This window comes from Typopeltis vanoorti, chromosome 12 (genome assembly GCF_054136105.1).
Source record: "Typopeltis vanoorti isolate ZY-2024b chromosome 12, IOZ_Tvanoo_1.0, whole genome shotgun sequence".
Lineage (NCBI taxonomy): Eukaryota > Metazoa > Arthropoda > Arachnida > Uropygi > Thelyphonidae > Typopeltis > Typopeltis vanoorti.
Genome location: NC_143560.1, coordinates 12,679,594 through 12,704,090, shown reverse-complemented (window position 1 = coordinate 12,704,090; position 24,497 = coordinate 12,679,594). Strand labels below are relative to the sequence as shown.

The 24,497-nt window shown below is 36.7% G+C and overlaps 1 protein-coding gene across 1 annotated transcript in view; it reads left to right on the top strand.

Annotated features, from left to right (window-relative positions):
• ND-PDSW (NADH dehydrogenase (ubiquinone) PDSW subunit) overlaps positions 1 to 10,316 on the top strand; it is a 65,434-nt gene extending 55,118 nt beyond the window's left edge. Inside the window, exon 4 of the mRNA XM_090401961.1 lies at positions 10,096 to 10,316. Coding sequence (XP_090258087.1) covers positions 10,096 to 10,208 — 113 coding nt within the window. The 3' untranslated portion in view covers positions 10,209 to 10,316. The remainder of the gene's footprint in view (positions 1 to 10,095) is intronic.
• Positions 10,317 to 24,497: the final 14,181 nt, after the last annotated feature.

Genomic DNA, 24,497 nt, shown 5'->3' with positions numbered 1-24,497 from the left:
CCATGCTGATATCTCATCAGTTCCTATTGCTGAATTCTTATTCAGTTTGCGTGCTTTAATATCTCCTCTTCATACACCTGAATTTCTTCATTCAGTGAAGAGGTAGTGGTGAACTCAGTATTGCATACACCAGGTTGATAACTTTTAGCAAAATAGACACTGATTAGTTGAACAACCTCTTCTGCATCTGTAACCCTCACACCATCTGCATTCAGAAGTTATTCTTTCGTATTCATTCTTTCTTTTACTTGCGGCATATCGATAGAATTCTTGTGGGTTGTCTTTAGCTTGCAGAGCCAGTTTCTTTTCATGCTCAGACTTAGCTTTCCATACAATAGTCATGACTATTTTAGTGTGCTGCTTATAATTTTCATAACAGACATCATTATTATGTGCACAGTATTTTTTCTGCATCATCTGTTTCTTATGAATCTCTTGCTTAATAAGATTACACATCCTTTTAACTCCTACCCTATTTATTTTTTGAACTCTTTGGACATATTCTGATATTGCATCATTTAAGTAATTTTTAAATGCTTCCCTTAGATATTCTTCCCATCCAGCAACCGATACCATTCTGCTGAACGCAGTATACTCCTCAGTTGGTCATAATTTCCTGTTTTATAGTTCAGGCCATAACCTTTTCTGAATTAAACATTCATAAACTTAGTCACTTCCCAAGTGAGTACCGCATGACCATTGTCACCAACCAGAGGCGGAATAGTTACGTCTTTAAATGTAACACCCTCTGACACTATAATGAAATCTAACCTCGAGTTCTTCTGTCACATGCTGTTTGAGGAAGTTGTCTCGCAGCAGCTCATTAAATTCAGTTTCATTCTTCTCACAAGAATTTACTGCTACCCAATCAATATTTGGATAATTAAAGTCTCCTGTTATGATTACTGTTTTCGCACTTGGTGATGCATTTCTTCATCACTAGGTCTGTAACAAAACCCCACTATGTAATTGATCTTGTTAGATTCCATCTCACACCAGATGGCTTCAAATTCACTGCCACATGAAATACCATTAATAGTATTGCAATAATAGGTCTCAACGCTAAGTGGATTCAAGTCGTCCAATATCATTAGTAGCACGCCCCCTCTTCTCCTATCCTGTCTATCCTTCCTAAAAATACTGCGCCCTTTATACTCAGTACCAGTTAGTATGTCTGATTCTGATAGCCAGGTGTCACTAGTGTCTACAATCTGAGGTCCCAACATGTTGATGTAGGCAACAAATTCTACCTCTTTGTTTCTGATACTCCTAGCATTCATATATAGACATATAATAATCTACCTGCATTTTCTTTTGTATACTCTTGTGTGCAGTTTGCATGACACAGTTGGACAACTTGCAGATCTTTATTCTTCTCTAGTGCCTTACACATGTCGACATCTTTGCATGTTTGATGGGTCCAAACCAGATGAACACACAGCCAAGCTCATTCTGTCCTTGTAATCATTTCCGCAATAATGCCCATTCCAATCATTAGCACAGTTACATAGCATTATTGCTCTTACACTCATATTCTCATCATTCCTCCTATTATAATTTAGAATATGATAAATAAAATATATAAGTTCCCCTTTTAATTTAGTATATTATTATAATTAATAATATATTGGAATATGTATGCCCAAAATCATCCTTGATTGAAGCCTCTCCTCTATTTTAAAAAAAATTGCCTCAACATTTGTAAAAAAAAATTAAAAATGTTTTGAATTTGAAGTTATAAAAGATTGTGTAACTAAATAAAGAAAATTTAAATTTTATAGTGAAATAATTGGTGACATTCTGTTCTTTTCATCCCTTCATCCTAGACAGCCTTTTGAAAATGAAGAAATCTGCAAAATTTTTTGGTGAATCTTTCAGCATATTTAGTGCATCTACTTATCAAGACATAATTTTTTATGATATCCTGAGTGTGGTGAGAAGTAAGCAAATTACATGTTGAGAGTTATTATATGTCACTGCCATTAATGTGAAAGTAGAAAGGGGGGGGTTATACCTGTAATTTATATGCACGCAATAATTTCATATGGCTATGGTTTGCCAAAAATAGATATACTATGAGGTGAGGGAATATAACTAAGTAGTTCTGTGAACTACCCCTTTGAACTTCATCAGTTTTTTGGAGTACTTGTACATCAGTGTAGTACAAAGCTTGTAATCTTTTCATCCCAAAATATATAACTTTACTGACATTGTAAATTTTACCACATGAAACTGGTATCCCTTATCTTTTTCTCACCTCCTGTACATCTCGTTGATTAAATATTACACACCCATTTTTGCATCATCAGCAAAGAACGTGGTATTTTCCTTCAGATCATTTCCTATATCATAGATCATCATCGTTCAAATTCCTGACATGTACCCTGAAGGGGTGTACAGGATATGATAGTACTACATGAAAAATTTACATCATTACTAACTTCCTATCTACAATTTTCCTCCAAATAAGTCTGTTACTTGTCAAGACTCCAACATTATCAGATCTTATATTTCTATCGTCTAAGGCACTTTGTACCATATCAATCCACCTATATCTTGGTCTTCTTCTGAGTCGTTTTCCTGCCTACCTGGCAAAGAACACTTGTTTTGCTAATCTTTCCTCTCCCATTCTGTTTAAGTGACCATACCACCTGAGATTTGCCCTGCTAATGCATTCCTGGATGCTGACAATGTCAAGTTCTTTCCTAATATCCTTGTTTTTAATATGATATTGCCATTGATGTCATCTGTTCACGCCTATAATCTTTCTCGGGACTCTCATATCTGCAGTCTCTAGTCTTTCGTCGAGTGTTTTACTTCTGACCCAGCTCTCAGATCCATAAGTTATAACTGGTTTGAACACTGTTTGGTATACAGCTAATTTAGTGTTCTGACTAATTTTCTCTCTTATTCCAAATAAATTTATTCAGTTGGCCTCCTACCATACCAGCTTTGTTGATTCTGTTGTCTATTTCCATATTTAATTTACCATCTTCACTAAAAATAGTGCTTAAGTAGCTGAAATGTTTTACTTGTTCCACAGGTTCTCCGTTCACAACGCTGTTGACATTTTCAACGATTCTACCTATTTTCATTGTCTTTGTCTTTTTATTGCTAACCTTCATACCATATCTATTACAACAGTTATTCAATTTAGTCAGGGAATCTTGCAAACTTGTTGCGGATTTATTTAGAAGTATAACATCGTCCGCATAATGCAAAGAGCTGACATTAACATCTCCAGTTCTGATATCATGTTTAATACTACTTTCCTTCATAATATGATCCATATAGATAATGAATAACAGAGGGGATAATGTACATCTTGTCTCACACCAGATTTAACATTAAACCATCTTCCTGTACTTCCTTCAATTCTAACTGCTGACTTACAACTCAAATAAAGACTAAATATTGTTTGATATAATGCCTCAATGACACCATATAACTGTAGCGTATTGAATAGCTTCTCTCTTGGCACCTTGTCATATGCCTTTTCCAGATTGACAAAACTTAAATACAGATTTTTGTAATATTCCCATGCTTTCTCAACTATTTGTCATAAAGTGGAGATCTGACAGCCTCTATTTGGCCTGAATCCAGCTTGTTCTTCACCAAGCTTTTCTTCCACAATTCTTCTCAACCGTTTCTCAAGTATGCTTGCATAAATCTTGCCAGGAACACTCAGTAGGGAAATACCTCTGTAACTCTCACATTCAGTTTTATTTCTATTTTTATATATGGGTACAATGAGAGCTCTACTCAAATCATCGGGAATTCATCCCTCTGTCCAGGCTTTCCGAACTATGCAGTGCAGCCATTGTAAGACTTTCATACCACCATACTTCAGCATTTCTGGTCAAATATCATCTACTTCTGCTGCCTTTACACATTTTAAGCTTTTGATGGCTTTTTTCTACTTCAAGTATGCATATGTATTCCTGACTGTACGCCTGTTGAGTGTTTTTTTCCACCGTGCTATCACTGCTTGTTTCATTTAGCAATTTTTCTAAGTAATTACTCCATACTTCAAGGATATCTTTATCTCCATTTTTTCATGTCACCTTTATCATCTCTAACTCCTCTTACAGCACTCTTTCCTCCATTTCTAAGTTTCTTCAACAACCTGCAGAATATTTTGCCACCTTCTTGATATTTATTTTCTATGTTCTTGCCAAAGTCCTCCCATGACTTTTGTTTAACTAGTTTTACACAGTGTTTAGCTTTCTTACATTTGTCTGTCTAAGAGCACAAGCTGACTTATTTGCCAGGAAATTTTGATGTGCTTTCTTCTCTTCCTTTAGTGCCTCTTTAACTTCCTGTATCCACCATGGAGTTACGATTTTTCTATCCTTAAAGACAACCTCGCAACATGCCTCTCTGGCTGAACTCACTCGAGGTTTTCTTCAAGGCTTGCCACTGAATCTCGATCTTTCTTCAATAATCTTTGTGTATTTTAGTCTACAGTTCACATCTGAGAGCGGCTCAACTTTTATTCATTTTAAAACTTTCTTACATGTTATTCTTTTCAATATGAAATTCAGTTTTATCCTGCTCAAGACTAAATAGTGATCAAGTCCAATTTCAAATCCTCTGTACACTTTGGTGTCCTGAACCAGGGAGGAAACATCATTATCAACAATAACATAGTCAGTGAAACTTTTCTTATTCCTTGCTTCTTCTCTCCATGTGAATTTGTGCACATTTTTATGTTGGAACATGGTATTAGTAATAACCAGTCAATGTCGTCCTGAGCAGAAATCCAACAGGTATTTGCCATTATTATTAGGTTTGCTCTTTTCTCCAAATTTTCCCAAAATATTTTTGTATATCTGACAGTCATTTCCTACTCTGCTATTTAGATCCCCAACAAGGACCAACTTTTCCTTTTTCGTTGTGTCAGTTGCTTTCTCTAACGCATCAAAAAATTCCTCCACTTCTATCTTAATAGAACCTTCTGTGGGACCACAGGCACAAATAAGTCTCATTCTCCAATTCCCCATTCTGATATTTTCCCACATCGCTCTACTTGAGACTGCCTGCCATTCAAGAAGATTAACCTCGTGTTTAGTGTTAAATACTATGGCTACTCCTTCTTTTCCTTGATTGTCATTGCCTGAATATAACATTTTGTATTTATTGCTCAGAAAGATCTCACCAGTTTTTATCTTTTTTGTTTCAGTCACCCCTATTATGTCGATCTGATACTTATCAAATTCCTCAGCTAGCTCTATTTCTTTGCCATTCAGGCTTCTTATGTTGATAGTACCGATCTTTAACTCTGGTGATGTTGAGTTGGGGTGTCTTCAGATTTGTTCCAGTAGCTGACTTTTCACTGTTCAACCTGGTTCCCTGGCAAAAACAACGGGGGCCTTGTTTAACCAGGCGACGTCTCAGCTATCATGAAATTTTGTCATGTTGTACCATCATTTTGTATATTGGTTTAAGCCAATAAGAATACAATTTGGTCGGCTAAATCACAAATTTCCAGCCCATCCTCGTTCTTTCAGTATCCAGGTAGATACCCAACAGGGTGCACAGCGAGAAAGTGAGGATTGGACATTTGGTCAGAAGCCCTGGTCGGTTCTCTGTATTCTTTTAAAGGCTATATAACTGAGAGGTTTCCTCTCAGTTATACAGCCTTTAAAGGAATATACATATTAAATTCTTATTCTACAGCTTAGTAATTTATTCACTTTTATAAAAACTTATAAAAGTGAATAAATTACTAAGGCATGATCTACCCTTCACAAAACCATGCTAGCCCCATAGAGTGTCATATTCTTATCCATCTGTTCCTGAATTTTGCCTTTCTAACTACTCCAGTAACTCTATCACCACTATTGAGATACTGATATGTCAGTAATTTGCTACCAAGTCTTGGAGTCTCCTTTATGCATTGGAATGGTTTTGTCCTCCATGTACTCTCTCGTAACATTACCAGAACTGAAGCTAAAGTTTACAGTCTAGTCAGAGACATGCCAGTTCTTTTGCACATTTTTGTAATACACAGAATTGATATAGCTACAGTATTAGTTGACCATCTATCTCATGGCTATATTTGTATGGTGATGCTGCAGTATCCTAAGTACTTCCAGTTCATCAACTTCTATTCTCACATCAGTTCCTGTCACATTCATTGCAACAGTATCTTCATCTGGGTGATAGACTTGCAAAGTGGTCACTCAACAACTTATCTGTTTGTTTCTTTCATTATGGTGTATTAGTATTACATCTATCAAGTTTTGGTGATGTATACTCCAGTGATGAATAGCATAACCAGAACATTCAAAAATCTGATCTGCAAACCTAGATAGAGACACTACAAATCACACACAGAATGTAAACTACAAAAAGATACATGGACCAAAAAGTAGTCGATAAAAAGGATTAACTTTTTTACGTGGCCAGACTTGCTGGCTGAGTGGTTAGCGGATCTGCTCTCCAGTCAAAAGGCTGTGGGTTCTAATCCCACCGTAAGCACGGATGTTTTGATTTTGTTTGGAAATACTAGAGGTGGTGGTGGTCGGCAGTAGATGGCGTTGGTGTAGTTGCGGTCAGTTGGGGGATTGAGTGGTGGAGACAGAGTTGTAGAGCAGGTGCCCTACCTAGATGAGTCTTTGGACTCCCTAGAGGTGTCTAATAATAATAATAATATCGATCTCATTCATGAGAGAGGGGAAAAAAATCTATAATACATCTTTGTTAAAGCATTGGGCGGTTGTAGGGGGGGGACACCTCATGAGGATGGTTAGTCTAGATGGCAGAGATGGAATAACAGTGGCATAGGAGAAGCATTCTTCTTTGCATTTGAACTTAAAAGAGATATTCAGCAGCTGTTGCTTTTGTTTCTGCAGACCCCACAGAAAACAGTGGAATGATATGTGCTAATTCAGTGGATAAGTATCCATAGACGTATCTCTAAAAGAAACAGCTGAAACTTGTTATGTGACTGTGAATAGTGGTTGAAGTGAATTAAGGAGGGTGGGATCATCTCTGGATAGCATCAAAAAATTTTAGGTTGGTTTTAGTCCACCATCCGAAACATGTTTTGGGATGCTAAAGGCATTTTGTTTATTAATTATCTTGAAAAAGCTAAAACAATAACTAGGGAATATTATTCCAATCTTTTAACTAAACTAGATGGAAAAAAATTCGTGAGAAAGCACCCGGTTTACAGAAGAAAAAAATCATCTTTCATCAACACAGTGCACCTGCCCACAAAGGTGTTTTGGCAATGGGAAAATTAAGGGATCTGCACTATGAATTGTTGGAACATCCATCTTATTCCCCAGATTTGGCTCCCTCTGACTTCTATCTCTTCCTAATACTAAAACTCTTCCTCACTGGTCAGAGTTTTTCTTCAAATGAAGAGGTGATTGCAGCTGTAGAGGGATATTTTGCAGATCTTACTGAGAACCACTACAGGTACAAGATAATGGTACTGGAGCACTGCTGGAATAAATGTATTATTCTTAATAGAGATTATGTTGCAAAATGAAAATAATTTTGATATTATAAATTCGTTTTTTCATTGTTAGGCTGAGAACTTTTCAGACCATCCTCATAGTTGTCATTATGAATTCAACCACCATCAGTCAATGGAAAGATCTTTGGATATTGTGGATTTGGAGAATTTCTAAGGCCTATTTCAGACGTTAGTTGGTGTCAGACCTTAGACCTATCTACCATTGTGTGATGGTGGATAGCTCTGCATTCTCAAACTTTGTGATTATTGAGGTTGCACAAAGGGTTCTGTTCTTTTACTTACTCTTTCTGTAAGCTGCTGCAAATCCAATCCACAATTTTAAACCTGGTTTTACTCCATTTTTCCCAAGTAAGCAGACAGACAAAAATGTCAAGTTTGCGCCTGCAAGTGATGCAAGACTAGCTGATCCTACAGGTAGTGCAAGACCAAGGCAACTCGTGGTAGAGGTGGAACAAGCTCCGATCACTAATCTTAATATTTACCCTTAATGCCAAAACACATCTCCAAGAAGGGGATGTATGATGTTTTGTATTAAAGGCAAGGGGCCACTACCCAGACCGGTTTCGATCTTTTTTGAGGCCTCATCAGTGGGAGCTAGGCTAGAAATCTTGGTATTTCTTGGTATTGTAAATCTTGGTAAATCTTGGTATTTCTAGCCTAGCTCCCACTGATGAGGCCTCAAAAAAGGTCGAAACCGGTCTGGGTAGTGGCCCCTTGCCTTTAATACAAAACATCATACATCCCCTTCTTGGAGATGTGTTTTGGCATTAAGGGTAAATATTAAGATTAGTGATCGGAGCTTGTTCCACCTCTACCACGAGTTGCCTTGGTCTTGCACTACCTGTAGGATCAGCTAGTCTTGCATCACTTGCAGGCGCAAACTTGACATTTTTGTCTGTTTGCTTACTTGGGAAAAATGGAGTAAAACCAGGTTTAAAATTGCTTGGTATCTTTAACATAATTATACCCAAGGTAAAAATACTTTCTAAATCCAATCCACAGTTTTGCTGATGACAGTATATTGCACTCTTTCTCATTTGATTAACCCTGCAGCTACAAATCAGCAAAGTCTCCATAATATCTCCTTCTGCAATCATAAATTCTGGTCCTGATCTCTAAGCCATTCTTCCCTAGGGGAGTTCTGATAACCTGAAAGCATTAAAATTAACATTTCAGTGCTTTATAAAACCCTTATTTCTTGCCAAAAAGGATATCTTCCATTTTTACTTTTCAACAACAACAACACCCAAATCACTCTAAACCATGAGATTTCTTTTCTTGGGATAGCTAACCTTCAGTCTTTCTTCATATAAATATATTATGAATACTGCCTTCTCGATATGCAAACGATTGGGATTTCTCTTTTGCTCAAGATGTTATTTTACTTGTCAACTCTTAACTTTCACAAAATCAGTTAGCCATTGAGTACTGTTCTCACGTTTGAAGTGATGTCTCTAAGAGCTCCCTAAAAATATCTCATTGCAGAAGACAATGTTTGAGTTGATTAATTATTCTCTCTCTCACTAATCATGGCTCTCTTTCATTCAAACATTAAGTTTCTATTGCTTGCATTTTATATAAATATTTCCATAGTCACTCTTCATCAGAATTGGTAATTTCCCCACTCTCTTCTGAATCTGTTAAAACACCTTCATTGGATGTAGAAGGTTTTTTTGCTTGGTTATCAATTAAATTATAATAGACAAGAAATATATTATTTCATTCATTTAGCATTGTATCTTCCTGGGTCTAGCTGTCACTAAGAAGACCTCAATAAAGGTCAAAATCAGTCTGGGCAGTGCCTCTTATACACATCCAAAAGGGAGTATATGTTGCATTGTAGGATACTAAGGCAGTCGATGTGAAGTCAACAGCCCTCTAAACACAATTAACTTTAGTCATGATGCTACTTCACATGCAAACTTTGTTTGCTTATGCTTGGACAGAGAATGCAATTTGTAATTTAAGAATGTAAAAAAACAAGAATGTAATTTCTTATAATTTACATGCAGGGGCTGTTCACCACTGCTTTAGTTCCAAACTCAGAACGTTTTTCGTTCTTTTCATCTGAAAGTTGGACTCATACTGAGATAGCAGAGCCCTTCCTCCTGAAACTTGAGTTTTTTTCATCTTGCAAAACAGGCAACCTGGTCAAGAAGAACACACACAGTTAATAAACTATATACAGTAATTCTCTCTTTCATGTTTTCTATTGCAGTAAATTCAAATTGTTTTACACTAGAGACTATAATTGCACTGTAAGGAAAATCTGTATTATAACAAGGTGTGTCATAATACGCTATCGGATACACTTAACTACTCTCCAGCCAAAAGGCTGCCAGTTCGAATCCCACTGTGAGCACGAATGTTTGTTGATTGTCTTTGGAAATACTAGTGGTGGCGGTCGGGACTAGATAGCATTGGTGTAGTTGTGGTCAGTTGGTGGATTGAGTGGCAGAGGCAGAGTTGTAGAGCAGGTGCCCTCCCTGGAGATGTCTAATAATAATAATGATAATAATAATAATAATGAGTTATCCTTAGGCTATTTTTCTGAAATCATCTAAAGAACTTCTTGAATGGCATTAAATTTTTTTTTTTCTTTTTAGATGGAGATCTTGGTGCACATGGAACTGTAAAAGATGCTTATATGAAACAAAAGCATCGCATGGTTTGGGAACGTCGCCATGGAAATAAAAATAGTCTTGTTTCAGAAGAATAACTTAGTAGTTATTTGGGTGTTATGGAAATTTACATGTAGCATTTCTTTCTTTTACTCATTAGAATACTGTTCAAGAGCAAAATAAAATCATAAAGAGAATCAATTAAATTTATTCTTTTATTCAGTATTTTAAATATTTAAAGAAACTTAGACAGGATAAGAAAAATAATCTGAACAAGAAGAAGCAGGAAAGCATTGATGTTGGTAAGAAGAATAGTGATGACAAGGTAAGTCAGAATATAAGAAAAAAGAAATAATATAATATTGGTTCAGATATGTAGATGACATTTTGGCTATCTGGAATGGCTCTTCTGATGAATTACAAACAGTTTCTCTCTAAATTAAATGCTCTTCATCCAAGGATCCAGTTCACCCTAGAAGTAGAAGTAAATAAGCAGTTAGCCTTTTTAGATCTTGTAATTCTTTGCCAACCAGATAGTAACCTACATTTCTCAGTATATAGAAGAAGACTCATATAGGCCATTATATTCATGCTGAATCTCATCATCATTCCAGTCAAAAGGCAGGAACTATTAAAACACTGGGTCATCGGGCTCACTCCTTTTGTTCTTCAGATGAACTATTACAGAAAGAACTGCAATATATTATTTCCTCCTTTTTATCTAATGGATATAAGAATTCCTTCATTAAAAGAGCTTTGAGTAATTTTGATATATCTTTCAAATACAGAAGACGTAACATGTATTCCCATTCCTTATGTGCAAGGCATTGCAAAAGTTTTAAAACCACTAAATATTTTTGTTGCCTTTCTGACCAATCAGAAAAATTTCAACCTTTCTCACTTCTTCAAAGAACAAGCTTCCACATCTCAGTTATTCAGGTGTTTACCAGATTCCTTGCTCTTGTGGGTTATCTTATTTTGGACAAACAGAAAGATCTGCTTTTATTCGGCTAGAAGAACACCAATCTTATATTCAATACCTTGAACCTGAACAGTCTGGACTTGCAGAGCATGCCATCAACACTAGATATAGAGGTCATTGGAACAAGACACGAGTCCCTCACAAAAGTCGGTTCCTCATGGAACGGCTTTATAAAGAAACATGTGAAACTTTACTTCATTCTCCTAACTTAAACAGATTTGACCCCTTTGTGGGAGATAGTAATTTTTAAATCAGCTAATCTTTCCTAACTTTTTTAATTGTATATATATATATGACAGAATGATCATTGACTCGGTTAACATACATAGTTTTATGAAAAAAATTGAATGACTAGAACCGAGATTTAATTAAAAAGGTTTTAATATAAACACACTACTAGTTTCGGCCTGTAACAGCCTTCTTCAGGTGACATTATAAAAGAAAAAACACTAAACATTGAGGGTTAAAAGACTATGAACAACATAGACAGTCTTTATACATAATTAGCATTAAAACGTTGTAGTTGTATTTGAAGCTGTTCTTTCATTTGTTGCATTGTTGGGAGAGTGCGTGCTTGCTGCATCACGTGAACGCCAATACATGATTACAGCTGAATGACTATCTGGGAGGTTGTAGCTTAAGTTGTTATTTAGATGAACAGGATTGAAGATGATTTCTCTCGATTCCACAATTTTTCTCTCTATTTCGTCACTGCAACGGAAGATGTTTGTAGATTTTTCCCAGCAGACTTTGTGACTTTGGTTATCATCATTAGGATTAGCCGAGAAGAGGATATGACTTGATAATGCACTTGCTCGCTGTCTCTTGTAAGTAATGTCTCTCATGTGTTCTTCCATACGCATTTCTACAGATTTGTCTGTCTGACCGAAATAAGGAATATCGCAGTCACATAATATTTTATATACGCCAGGGTATTTGAGTTGATGATGGCAAGGTTTTGGGTGGCTAATTAAGGAACGGATCTTTGGAAGTGGAGTGAACAAGGTTCTGATATTGTATTTCTTTAGAACTTTTGCTAATTTATGTGAAACAGTACTTATGTAAGGAATAGATATATTGCTTTTGAATCTATTTGTTTCTTCTGAGTGATGTCTGGGAGGATTAAGAAGGAATTTGTTAATGATTTTCTTGGAATATCCATTAACTTCGAAAGAAGTTTTCAGATGGTTTATTTCTGTAAGCAGTTCATTTGGATCATCAAGAAGAGAACGGGCTCTATGTCCGTTTATCTCTATGCTCTCTCCATCCGTTAATTCCTCGCATATATGGTGTTCCTAAAATCCATAAAGAGAACACCCCATTACGCCCAATTGTAGAAGGTATCGATTCTCCTACATACAATCTTTCAAAATACCTTGCCAAATACCTCAAAAGTTTTTCAGGGAAATCACCTTCCTTTATCAAGAACACTACAGAATTTGTTACATACATCAAGGATATTACAGTTGATGAAAATGACATCATGGCTAGCTTGGACATAACTTCTTTGTTCACTAATGTCCCAACAGATGAAGTCCTAACATTACTCAAGGACAAGTTATCCAAAAAAATGTTAGCCTTGCTTACACATTGCATCAGCTCCGGTTACTTCAAATTTCAAGATAATATATACAAACAAAATCATGGATTGGCTATGGGTAATCCTTTATCTCCTGTTCTTGCAAATATTTACTTAGAAGATTTTGAAACCAAGGCTATCTCTTCCTTTATTTTAACACCTAAAGTTTGGAAACGTTATGTGGATGATGTCTTCATTGTTTGGAGCCATGGACATGAATCCCTTATGGTTTTCCTCGAACATCTCAATAGCCGACATCAAAGTATTAAGTTTACTGCTGAGCTTGAAACGGATAATTCCTTGCCTTTTCTTGATGTCAAACTGACTCGCCCTTCTGCTGGTAAACTAAAAATATCGATATATAGAAAACCCACACATACCAACAGATATCTGCACAGTCAATCCCATCATTTCCCTCCTCATAAGCTTGGAATAATTTCCACCTTGGGACATAGAGCCCGTTCTCTTCTTGATGATCCAAATGAACTGCTTACAGAAATAAACCATCTGAAAACATCTTTCGAAGTTAATGGATATTCCAAGAAAATCATTAACAAATTCCTTCTTAATCCTCCCAGAGATCACTCAGAAGAAACAAATAGATTCAAAAGCAATATATCTATTCCTTACATAAGTACTGTTTCACATAAATTAGCAAAAGTTCTAAAGAAATACAATATCAGAACCTTGTTCACTCCACTTCCAAAGATCCGTTCCTTAATTAGCCACCCAAAACCTTGCCATCATCAACTCAAATACCCTGGCGTATATAAAATATTATGTGATTGCAATATTCCTTATTTCGGTCAGACAGACAAATCTGTAGAAATGCGTATGGAAGAACACATGAGAGACATTACTTACAAGAGACAGCGAGCAAGTGCATTATCAAGTCATATCCTCTTCTCGGCTAATCCTAATGATGATAACCGAAGTCACAAAGTCTGCTGGGAAAAATCTACAAACATCTTCCGTTGCAGTGACGAAATAGAGAGAAAAATTGTGGAATCGAGAGAAATCATCTTCAATCCTGTTCATCTAAATAACAACTTAAGCTACAACCTCCCAGATAGTCATTCAGCTGTAATCATGTATTGGCGTTCACGTGATGCAGCAAGCACACACTCTCCCAACAATGCAACAAATGAAAGAACAGCTTCAAATACAACTACAACGTTTTAATGCTAATTATGTATAAAGACTGTCTATGTTGTTCATAGTCTTTTAACCCTCAATGTTTAGTGTTTTTTCTTTTATAATGTCACCTGAAGAAGGCTGTTACAGGCCGAAACTGGTAGTGTGTTTATATTAAAACCTTTTTAATTAAATCTCGGTTCTAGTCATTCAATTTTTTTCATAAAAATATATATATATATATATATATATATATACGATGGGAATCATGGGATTCATGATTATCATGGGAATGATGATCTAGTTTCCCTGGTTTCTAAGTTTTCGGTTTCCCTAGTTTCTAAGTGTTCAGCCATGGTGTACAAACATGATAATGATATGAATATCATTGAGCATGGTTATGTATCTGATGAATGTGTAGAAATGTATACTTTAGGTTTGAAATTTTTGAGTATATCTGGGAAGGGGAAAAGAGAAAGTTGCCCAACTGAGCCAAGCAGATTTATAGGTAAAAGTTAAGTTTCTGCATGATTAAGAAAGGAATAAGAGCTAGATTTTTCTCACAGGGCACTGAGTTAGTGGAACAGTTTGCCTATTGAAGTGCATTCGATAGGCAAACTCATTCACACTAGAAGGGCATATAGTGTGAATGAGTTTAAAAGAAGGTATGACAGTTGATGTGGGTGATATCTGTCTTCCCTCAATGAATACTCAATTCCCTGGAAATCTCAAATGGTAATAATATTTATTAGACCCAAGTTCAGCAGTGATGGCTTAAAAATTAATTTTTAAGGCTTACCATATTTTTCCATGTATAAATGAACCCTACTTTTTCAAACCCAAAATTAAGAAATCAATATTTTAATCATAAAACAGAACGCATTTGACATTTTTTTTTTAAATATTCAAAGTAGTAATTAGGTAATATTTTTAAGATGCATTTTCTGGGTTAACTTGGTTCGTGTTCTTATCCAACCCTTCTCTCCTCAAGAAGTTCAAGCACCATTTTGCCTTTCCTGTGAAATCAACAATGTTCATTTCTCTTGCAAACCTTTTTGCCTCATATTGAATAAGCTTGGTTGACACACACATATCCCACTCTGGCGCTGCTCCATAATCCAAGTCTTAAGTGCAAAGTTTGGCCATTTTGCTGGTTTTCCTCTTAAGACCCTCTTCTTTTTTGGCATCTTGAGTCATTGTTCTTCCTGTTTTCTCCACTCTAATCATTCACTCAGTGAGAGGAGGTCCAAACTGTCTCTCTGAAGCTTTATTTCCATGTTCTTTTGTGTAATTGATGACTTTTAACTTGAATTTTGAAGAATATGACAATCATTTTTTATTTTCAGTCATTTTTATGGGCTAGTGCTCAAAATATTGTTAATGCATTAACTTACCCCACCAACGAGTTGCAGATGTATGAATACTTTCAGAGTTCTGATTGATTTATTCAGAATCGGCCGTTAATGACGTCAATCGACAGAGTTAACAAAGGCTACGGATTGGCAGAAGCCCGTTCGCAGAGACAAGGTACCGGCAGTTTCACCACGGCAACCATGTTTTTCTCAACCAGTTACCCCCCCCCCCCATATATAAGGCAACCCCCAATTTTTGGTCTAAAAATTTTAGAAGAAAGTATCAGCTTATACGTGGAAAAATATGGTAATTTGAGTTTGTTTTAAACATCTGTTTTTGTAAAATATTTCATATTAAATATTAAATACCATTTTCTAGAGTCATTGCTTTCATTATTTCACAAATCTAATTTTAAAAAAAAATCAGATCACAAATATAACAGTAAAACATTCCAGATTCATTAAATAAATGAACTTCATAAATATATTTCAGTTATTAAAAAAAAAAAAATTGCTAATATGTTGAGTGACAACTTTATTAGGAAAACAGCATTTAATGACAAGCAAGATCCCCTTTTGGCCTTAAGAATGACCTGTATTCTCTGTGGCATTAATTCAACTGTTTAAAATGTTCCTCTGGGATATTTGTCTGTGGTGGCATATTGCTGCTGGAACTGCTCATTCCACCTCATCCTCAAAGATGATCTGTTGGGTTGATATCTGAGGACTGAGCTGCCACTGAAGTAAAAGAAACTTGTTTTCATGTTCCTCGAACTACATCAACATACCACACACTTTGTGGCATAGCACATTGTTTTGCTGGATGTATCCATACAATGGATACTGCAGCCATGAATGGGTGAACATAATGAGCAACGATGTTAAAATGGTCTGTGGCATTCAGGCAGTGTTTAGCTGGTATCAGGGGGTGGGACCTAACACGCACCAAGAAACCATTTCCTACACCATTACACACCTGCATCAGCCTGAGCAATTGCTACTTGGCAGGATGAGTCTATGTCCTCATGTTGTTGCTGCCATATTCTGGTTGTTCTACCATCAGCATGATAAAGTACAAACCAGAATTTGTCAGACTAGGCAACGTTTCGTGTGTAGAGGCTTAAATGCTGTGAGGATATCATGTTGGAGGCTTAATGGATTTTTTACAACACTCAGAAAGGATTAAAACAGAATTTAATACTTCCTATATTTCGTCCTAGGAAATGTGAAGAGTAATTACACAAGGACTCCAAACCTTATATGGGTCACATTCTGAGGCAGGCTAAGATCCACTGAGGACTGAGAGTAAAATCCTTATAAGAATGATTATCTCCATTATTTTTGTAAGAAATGACGAGGAAGGGGCGAAGATAGTTTTACGCCAAAATACAGGCTTGTTCCTGCATAGGGTAGATATTGTCATGGATAGGGTACAGGAGCAGATGACCATCCCAGGTTCGAATGCTGTCGCGGCTAAGAATAGGAAGATCTTCAGTAGGCACATGATCACAAACACTGGTGAGCTGATGACTGGGGAAATGTTGCTTATCATGTTGGAGGCTTAATGGATTTTTTACAACACTCAGAAAGGATTAAAATAGAATTTAATACTTCCTATATTTCGTCCTAGTCACTAGGATATCTACAGGGATTACAGAAACAACTAATGTAACATGAACACAAATATCATACAATACTAAGCCCAACCACGTGGGTCCTATCTAGGTGGAGCGCCCTCTAAGGGCAGTCGTAGATGGCCTGGAATGTAAGGTGGGACCTCTGGTGATGAGTGTTTCCCAAATCTTCGGAAGTTTAATACAACCGTATTTATTAAGATTTGGTTGATTTCTGAGAGCTGCTGCTTCTAAGAATAGTCTCTCTTTCTTGAATTTGCTGTGGTGGAGCATGGTGGTTTTCTTCCAAGATACCCTGTGGGTGGTGTCCAAGACATGGTTAGCCAAGCCTGAATGACCATAGTTGTGTTTACAGATGTAAGACTTGTGTTCCTCCAGGCGGATGGATGCTGATCTACCTGTCTGTCCAAAGTACTCTGTTCCTGTACACCAGCTTCCAGGAACAGGGTACTTTGTAAACTTCAGGCAGAGAGAGAGGAGGGTGATCTTTCGTAGAACAGATAAGGGTAGCAAGTTTGCGGTGGGGCTTATATGCTGTGTGCAGGTTGTACTTTTTTAGAATCTGGGCTATTTTTTCGGATGTGCCATGGATGTAGGGTATGGTGATGGCATTTTTAAAATCTTGTTGACGAGAAGGATGGGGGAGGAACTGATTATTTTTTTGATACTGTGATCGCTGTAGCCATTGTAAAGGAAAGTGCTATGTATGTGGTTAAGCTCAGTAGTGAGGGCGGTTCCACTGGAACAAAGATTGTGGGCTCTCTTGGTAAGAGTTTTAATAAAGCCATATTGTTGAGAGGGGGTGGTGGGAAAGTTTGTGAATGTATCTGCATGTGTTTGTGAGTTTTCTGTATACAGCAAAGGCAAGTGTATCATTAGGCAGGCGTGTGACTAATGGAAGGGTAAACAATTGTTCTTTTCCTTTTCCATAGTAAACTGGATTCTTGGATGTAGGCTATTGAGATGACTGAGGAAGGAGTCTAATGTGTCTAATGTGTTCTCTATTTGGCCATGAGGCTAAATAGAGAACTCATCTACATATCTTAGCCAGATAGAAGGTTTGAGAGGGGTTGAGTGGGGCTGACTCAGCCCCACTTAAACCTTCTATCTGGCTAAGATATGTAGATGATGTGTTCTCTATTTCGCCTCATGGCCCAGACACGTTAGACTCCTTCCTCAGTCATCTCAATAGCCTACATCTGAGAATCCAGTTTACTATGGAAAAGGAAAAGAACAATTGTTTACCCTTCCTAGACACCTTAGTTACATGCCTGCCTAATGATATATACAGTGAAGGCAAGTATACAGAAACCCCCCCCCCACACACACACAGGCAGATACATTCACAAATTCTCCCATCACCACCACCCCCTCTCAACAATATGGCTTTATTAAAACTCTTACCAAGAGAGCCCACAATCTTTGTTCCAGTGGAACCGCCCTCACTACTGAGCTTAACCACATACACAGCACTTTCCTCTCCAATGGCTACAATGATCACAGTATTAAAAAAATAATCAGTTCCTCCCCCATTCCCCATTCTTCTCGTCAACAAGATTTTAAAAATGCCATCACCATACCCTACATCTGTGGCACATCCGAAAAAATAGCCAAGATTCTAAAAAAGTACAACCTACACACAGCATATAAGCCCCACAGCAAACTTGCTACCCTTATCCATTCTACGAAAGATCAGCTCTCTCTCTCTCTCTCTCTCTCTCTCTCTGCCTGAAGTTTACAAAGTACCCTGTTCCTGTAAGCTGGTGTACTTTGGACAGACAGGCAGATCAGCATCCATCTGCCTGGAGGAACACAAGTCTTACATCTGTAAACACAACTGTGGTCATTCAGGCTTGGTTGACCATGTCTTGGACACCACCCACAGGGTATCTTGGAAGAAAACCACCATGCTCCACCACAGCAAATTCAAGAAAGAGAGACTATTCTTAGAAGCAGCAGCTCTCAGAAATCAACCAAATCTTAATAAATACGGTTGTATTAAACTTCCGAAGATTTGGGAAACACTCATCACCAGAGGTCCCACCTTACATTCCAGGCCACCTACAACTGCCCTTAGAGGGCGCTCCACCTAGATAGGACCCACGTGGTTGGGCTTAGTATTGTATGATATTTGTGTTCATGTTACATTAGTTGTTTTTGTAGTCCCCATAGATGTCCTAGTGACTAGGACGAAATATAGGAAGTATTAAATTCTGTTTTAATCCTTTCTGAGTGTTGTAAAAAATCTGTTAAGCCTCCAACATGATAAGCAACATTTCTCCAGTCATCACCTCACCAGTGTTCGTGATCATGTGCCTACTGAAGATCTTCCTATTCTTAGCTGTGACAGCATTCGAACCTGGGATGGTCATCTGCTCCTGTATCCTATCCATGACAGTATCTACCCTAATGCAGGAACAAGCCTGTATTTTGCTGTAAAACTATCTTCCCCCTTCCTCATGTCATTTCTTACAAAAATAATGGAGATAATCATTCTCATAAGGATTTTACTCTCAGTCCTCAGTGGATCTTAGCCTGCCTCAGAATGTGACCCATATTAGGTTTGGAGTCCTTGTGTAATTACTCTTCACATTTCCAAGGCATTATTTAAATCCTGTTTAGCATAGAGGCCTACTTAGTAAACTACTGTCAATGGTGGTCCTCCTTCATAATTTGATGGCAGTTTTTTATGTTTTCACTATGACATAAAGTGACGGGCAAATTGCTTTCTTAATATTTCCTGTGAGCTTTATAGTCTGCCATACTTATTAGGAAGGGATAATGGTGTGACTGTTGTTGGATATATCCACTAGTATTAATACGAGCTTTTCATGACCAGTTGAATGGCAATGACTCATCAGGTTAATGTATGGGCCAAGTATCTAGAAAGGGTAGATTGTTTTCTTTTTCTAAAGTGAGTTGAATCCTAGACTGTTGTTAAAATATGCTGGAAAGGTGTTTTGTCCAAATGATGAACACATTGTTCACCATTTGAACAAAATACATTGTTCACATTGTAGCATAGTAGGTCTGTGTGATGTGGCATTTCTCCTAAATGCCTATGTATAAAAGTCACCTGTAGGCAGAAAAAAGGGCTATTTTGTTACACCACAAACCCAAGTTTGGGATACAACGTGCTGAAATATCTGGAGAAAAGCTGGCTTGAATTAAATCAAGTCTTTAAGTGCCATTGACAAACAAAGAGGATATGTCAGAACGTACATTATCACTACTGTGAACATTAGATGAACATTAGCTTTTCTATACTAGACTTCAAGTGGGCAGAATTTTTTATGTAAGTTTTCCAGTATTCTGAGAGAGAGAGAGAGAGAGAAAGTGCTTTTGTTCAGTGTTTGGCTAATTTGTCATCATCATCAAATTCCTGCCATGTACCCTCAAGGAATGTATAGCAGGAATTTGTATGAAGGCGAATCCTTGCCATAGATATTTTAGAAATGTAACTTGGAGAGGCAGGGGAAATGATTTGTGACTTATGCAGGCCAGATGGTAAAATTGTTAAGAAGCCTGTGAATAATTTTGATCTGGATAGTACTAGGATCATAGTTCTATAGACAGCTGGTGGACTTTATATATAATTGACTTAGGTTTATGAATGTACAAAGTTGAGTTTGCAATCGCTTCTACTTTGAGGATAGTGAAAAGGTTTTTGGATAGACTTAAAGGCTTAGAATCAGTATTATATTTATGAATTTAGGGACACAAAACACACATGTTGAAATGATTATTTTACTAATTATTAATAAAATAACACTTCACGTTTTGACCCCCTGTATTGAGGTCATCATCAGAAGGATACATGTGTATAGGGAACCAAGCCTACATGTTCTTGCACTCTATACCGGTAAATTAAATCTACGCCGTTAATTAATCTTTTTCTTAGCCTAACCTCTAGCGATAATTAAATTAAATAAAAATTGAAAAAATAAATTAAAAAATAAAATAAAATAAACAATAAATAGATAAAAAAAATTAATAATTAATAAATAAATACTACAATAAACTGCTAAAGTCCTCATGTACTAAGATTCTTCTGGATTTGTACAGTTCAGATTGTTATACTATGATTTTCTTCAGCAATTGTACAATTCAAGTTGCTATTGAATGTTAAAGGGAAAAAAAAAACTTCACCAAGTCATCTTGTAGTGGGATTTTTCTTTGGCTTGTTCTGGTTCTTATAAAGGTTGCAAATGGGTCCTCCACATTCCTGGAATGGTTAGGCCATCATTTTTATTCAGATTTGGGTTATGTTTGAGCATTTCACATGCATCTTTAAATTTCCCCTTGAACCAGGTTTTGGTGTGGTGTAGGGACTTGGTATTTTTCCAATCAATTCTGTGGTATGTTTGGATGCATGGTCAGAAAGGCCTGTTTTCCAAAATGGAGGTATTTAATGTGTCATTTATGTTTGTCCTTCCTAATTAGGATGGTTCTCCCTGTTTCCCCTATGTATGGTAGGTTACATGTGCATTGTATTTTGTATATCTCTGGGTAGGCTAGGTGTGGAAGAGCATCTTTGGAAGAACTGAGTAGGTGTCTTAATTTTGTAGGGGTTTAAAGGTGGTTTTTTGGTTTTATTCTGTCTGGTTTTTGGAAATGCCTCTAACATAAGGTATGGTAATAGCATTCTTGAAATCTTTTTTGGTTTTTACTAGTATCTCTGTGGAGGATCTTGTGAATAGTTTTTTTACTGTATCCATTTTTTATTAATGTATGGTTGATTATCTTGTATTCCTGGTTTAGAGCTTGTTCATTTGAACAAATAGTTTGAGCTGTGTTTAAGGGTGCTCATGACACCTAGTTTTTGTGTATGTCTGAGGGAAGACGTGTGACGAGTGTGTCTAGGAATGGAAGATAGTTGTTTTTTGTTCTATTTCAATGGTGAATTGGATACATTTGTGTTGTTTATTCAGGTGGCTAAGAAATGTATTTAGTGCTTCGTGACCGTGGGGCCAAATGGCAAAAAAATATCGTCGACGTATCTGAGACAGATTTTGGGCTTTAGGCATGCTGACTCTAGAGCTTGTTGCTCAAAGTCTTCCATATAAAAGTTAGCAAATGGGGGTGGGGGAGGAGTGGTGAGCCCATGACTGTACCCTCTTTTTGAAGGTAAAAATTGTTTTGCCACACAAAATATCTGGAGCCTGCCATTGCAGGCTCCGGATATTTCGGCAGGCCAATATTATTCCGGATATTTTTGGCAGGTCAATATTATGGCCTGCCAAAAATACACAAAGCAGTCACACCAATATGTCCAATTGATGAAGGAATCGATAGCCCAAATTACAACTTAGTCAAAAAATTAGTGGCCACACTCAAGTGGTAGGTCAGTCCCCTTCCTACATAAAAAAAAATACATAACATTTCATAAACAAAATTAAAAACATTACACTCAATGACCAAGATTTATTAGTCAGCTTTGACATAACTTCCCTTTTCACCAATGTCCTGATCAATGATACTATCTTGCTTCTACAAAACATATTTCCACACAACATCATGGCCCTCTTTGTCCACACGTACTCTGCTCCGGATATTTCACGTGGCAAAACAATTTTTATCTTCAAAAAGAGGGTACAGCCATGGGCTCACCCACCCACCCCCCAAATTGCTAACTTTTATATGGAAGATTTTCAGCAATGAGCTCTAGTCAGCATGCCTAAAGCCTAAAATTTGGCTCGGATATGTCGACGATATTTTTTGCCATTTGGCCCCACAGTCGCGAAGCACTAAATACATTTCTTAGCCACCTGAACAAACAACACAAACATATCCAATTCACCATTGAAATAGAAAAAAAAACTCTCTCGTTCCTAGACACTCATCACACATCTTCCCTCAGGCTTTCTCTCCCTCTTAGTCTACCCTACACACACAGGCCAGCAGTACATACACAAAAATTATTATCACCACCCAACACAAAAACTAGGTGTCATAAGCACCCTTAAACACAGAGCTCAAACTATTTGTTCAAATGAACACGCTCTAAACCAGGAATACAAGATAATCAACATTTATAAAATTTATAAAAAATTTTTTACATTTTTTTTTTTTTCATTTTCTCCATTTATAAAAAATGGATACAGTAATAAAAACTATTCACAAGATTCCTCCACAGAGATACTAGTAAAAACAAAAAAGATTTCAAGAATGTTATTGCCATACCTTATGTTAGAGGCATTTCCAAAAAAATAGAACACTACACAAATAGAACCTCAAAACTACCTTTAAACCCTCTACAAAATTAAGATTCCAAATCAATTCTTCCGAAGATCATTTTTCACACCTGGCCCACCCAGGGATATACAAAATACAATGCACGTGTAACCTACCATACATAAGGGAAACAGGGCGAACCATCCCAATTAGGAAGGACGAACCCAAACGACACATTAAATACCTCCATTTTGGAAAACTGGCCTTTCTGACCGCTCACTCCAAACATACCACAGAATTGATTGGAAAAATTCCAAGGCCCCACACTGCACCAAAACCTGGTTCGAGAGGAAATTTAAAGAAGCATGTGAAATGCTCAAACATAACCCAAATCTGAATAAAAATGATGACCTAACCATTCCAGGAATGTGGAGGACCCATTTGCAACCTTTATAACAACCAGAACAAGCCAAAGAAAAATCCCACTACAAGATGACTTGAAGTTTTTTTTTCCCCCCTTTAACATTCAATAGCAACTTGAACTGTACAAATCCAGAAGAATCTTAGTACATGAGGATTTTAGCAGAGTTTATTGCAGTTTTTTATTTATTAATTATTATTATTTTTATCTTTTTATTTTATTTTATTTTTTAATTTATTTTTTCAATTTTTATTTTATTTAATTATCGCTAGAGGTCAGGCTAAGAAAAATATTAATTAACAGTATAGATTTAATTTACCGGTATAGAGTGCAAGAGCAGGTAGCTTGGTTCCCTATATGCATGTATCCTTCTGATGATGACCTCAATACAGGGGTCGAAATGTCATGTGTTATTTTATTAATAATTAGTAAAACAATCATTTCAACATGTGTGTTTTGTGTCCCTAAATTCATAAATACATAAATATGAATGCTGATCACTGTGTAACCTTAAAAGTTAGAATCAGTATTATGAGACTTGTAGATTTGCTGGCTTCATTTTTGGAAATTCTTGGCTGAAGGCAATGGAGATGTCAAAAAGGATTGGATCATACAGGACAAGTAGCTTCATTAGCATGGGTGAGTAACGTGCAAGTAGAACCAGTTTGTTCATTTAAACAAGCAAGACTAGTGTGGTTTTAAATGTGGAGCCTTGAGTGAACAAAAACATTGTTTCAATTTTATGCATGTAGGAATGATGAAATGATCCCTGAAACAATTTTTGGAATGTTTGTATTTCATTTTCTTTCCAGTGAATACACTTTGGGACCACAAATAAATACAAAGGGAATTTTTTACTTTCCATTTTCTACACTAAATCAGAAGCATTTCAAAATTTCATTTATATGAAATTTAAATGCTGAGTAGTAAAGAAAGTTGATTATTATTAAGAGAGGCCTCCAGGTGGAGGTCAGGAACTCATTGAGGAAGTCCATACTGTTTGCACCAGCTGTCATACCTGTTCTTGAATTAATTCAAGCTACCTACACACACACACAACATCCAATCACAGTCCATTCCAATCATGTACTACTCTATGAATGAAAAATCT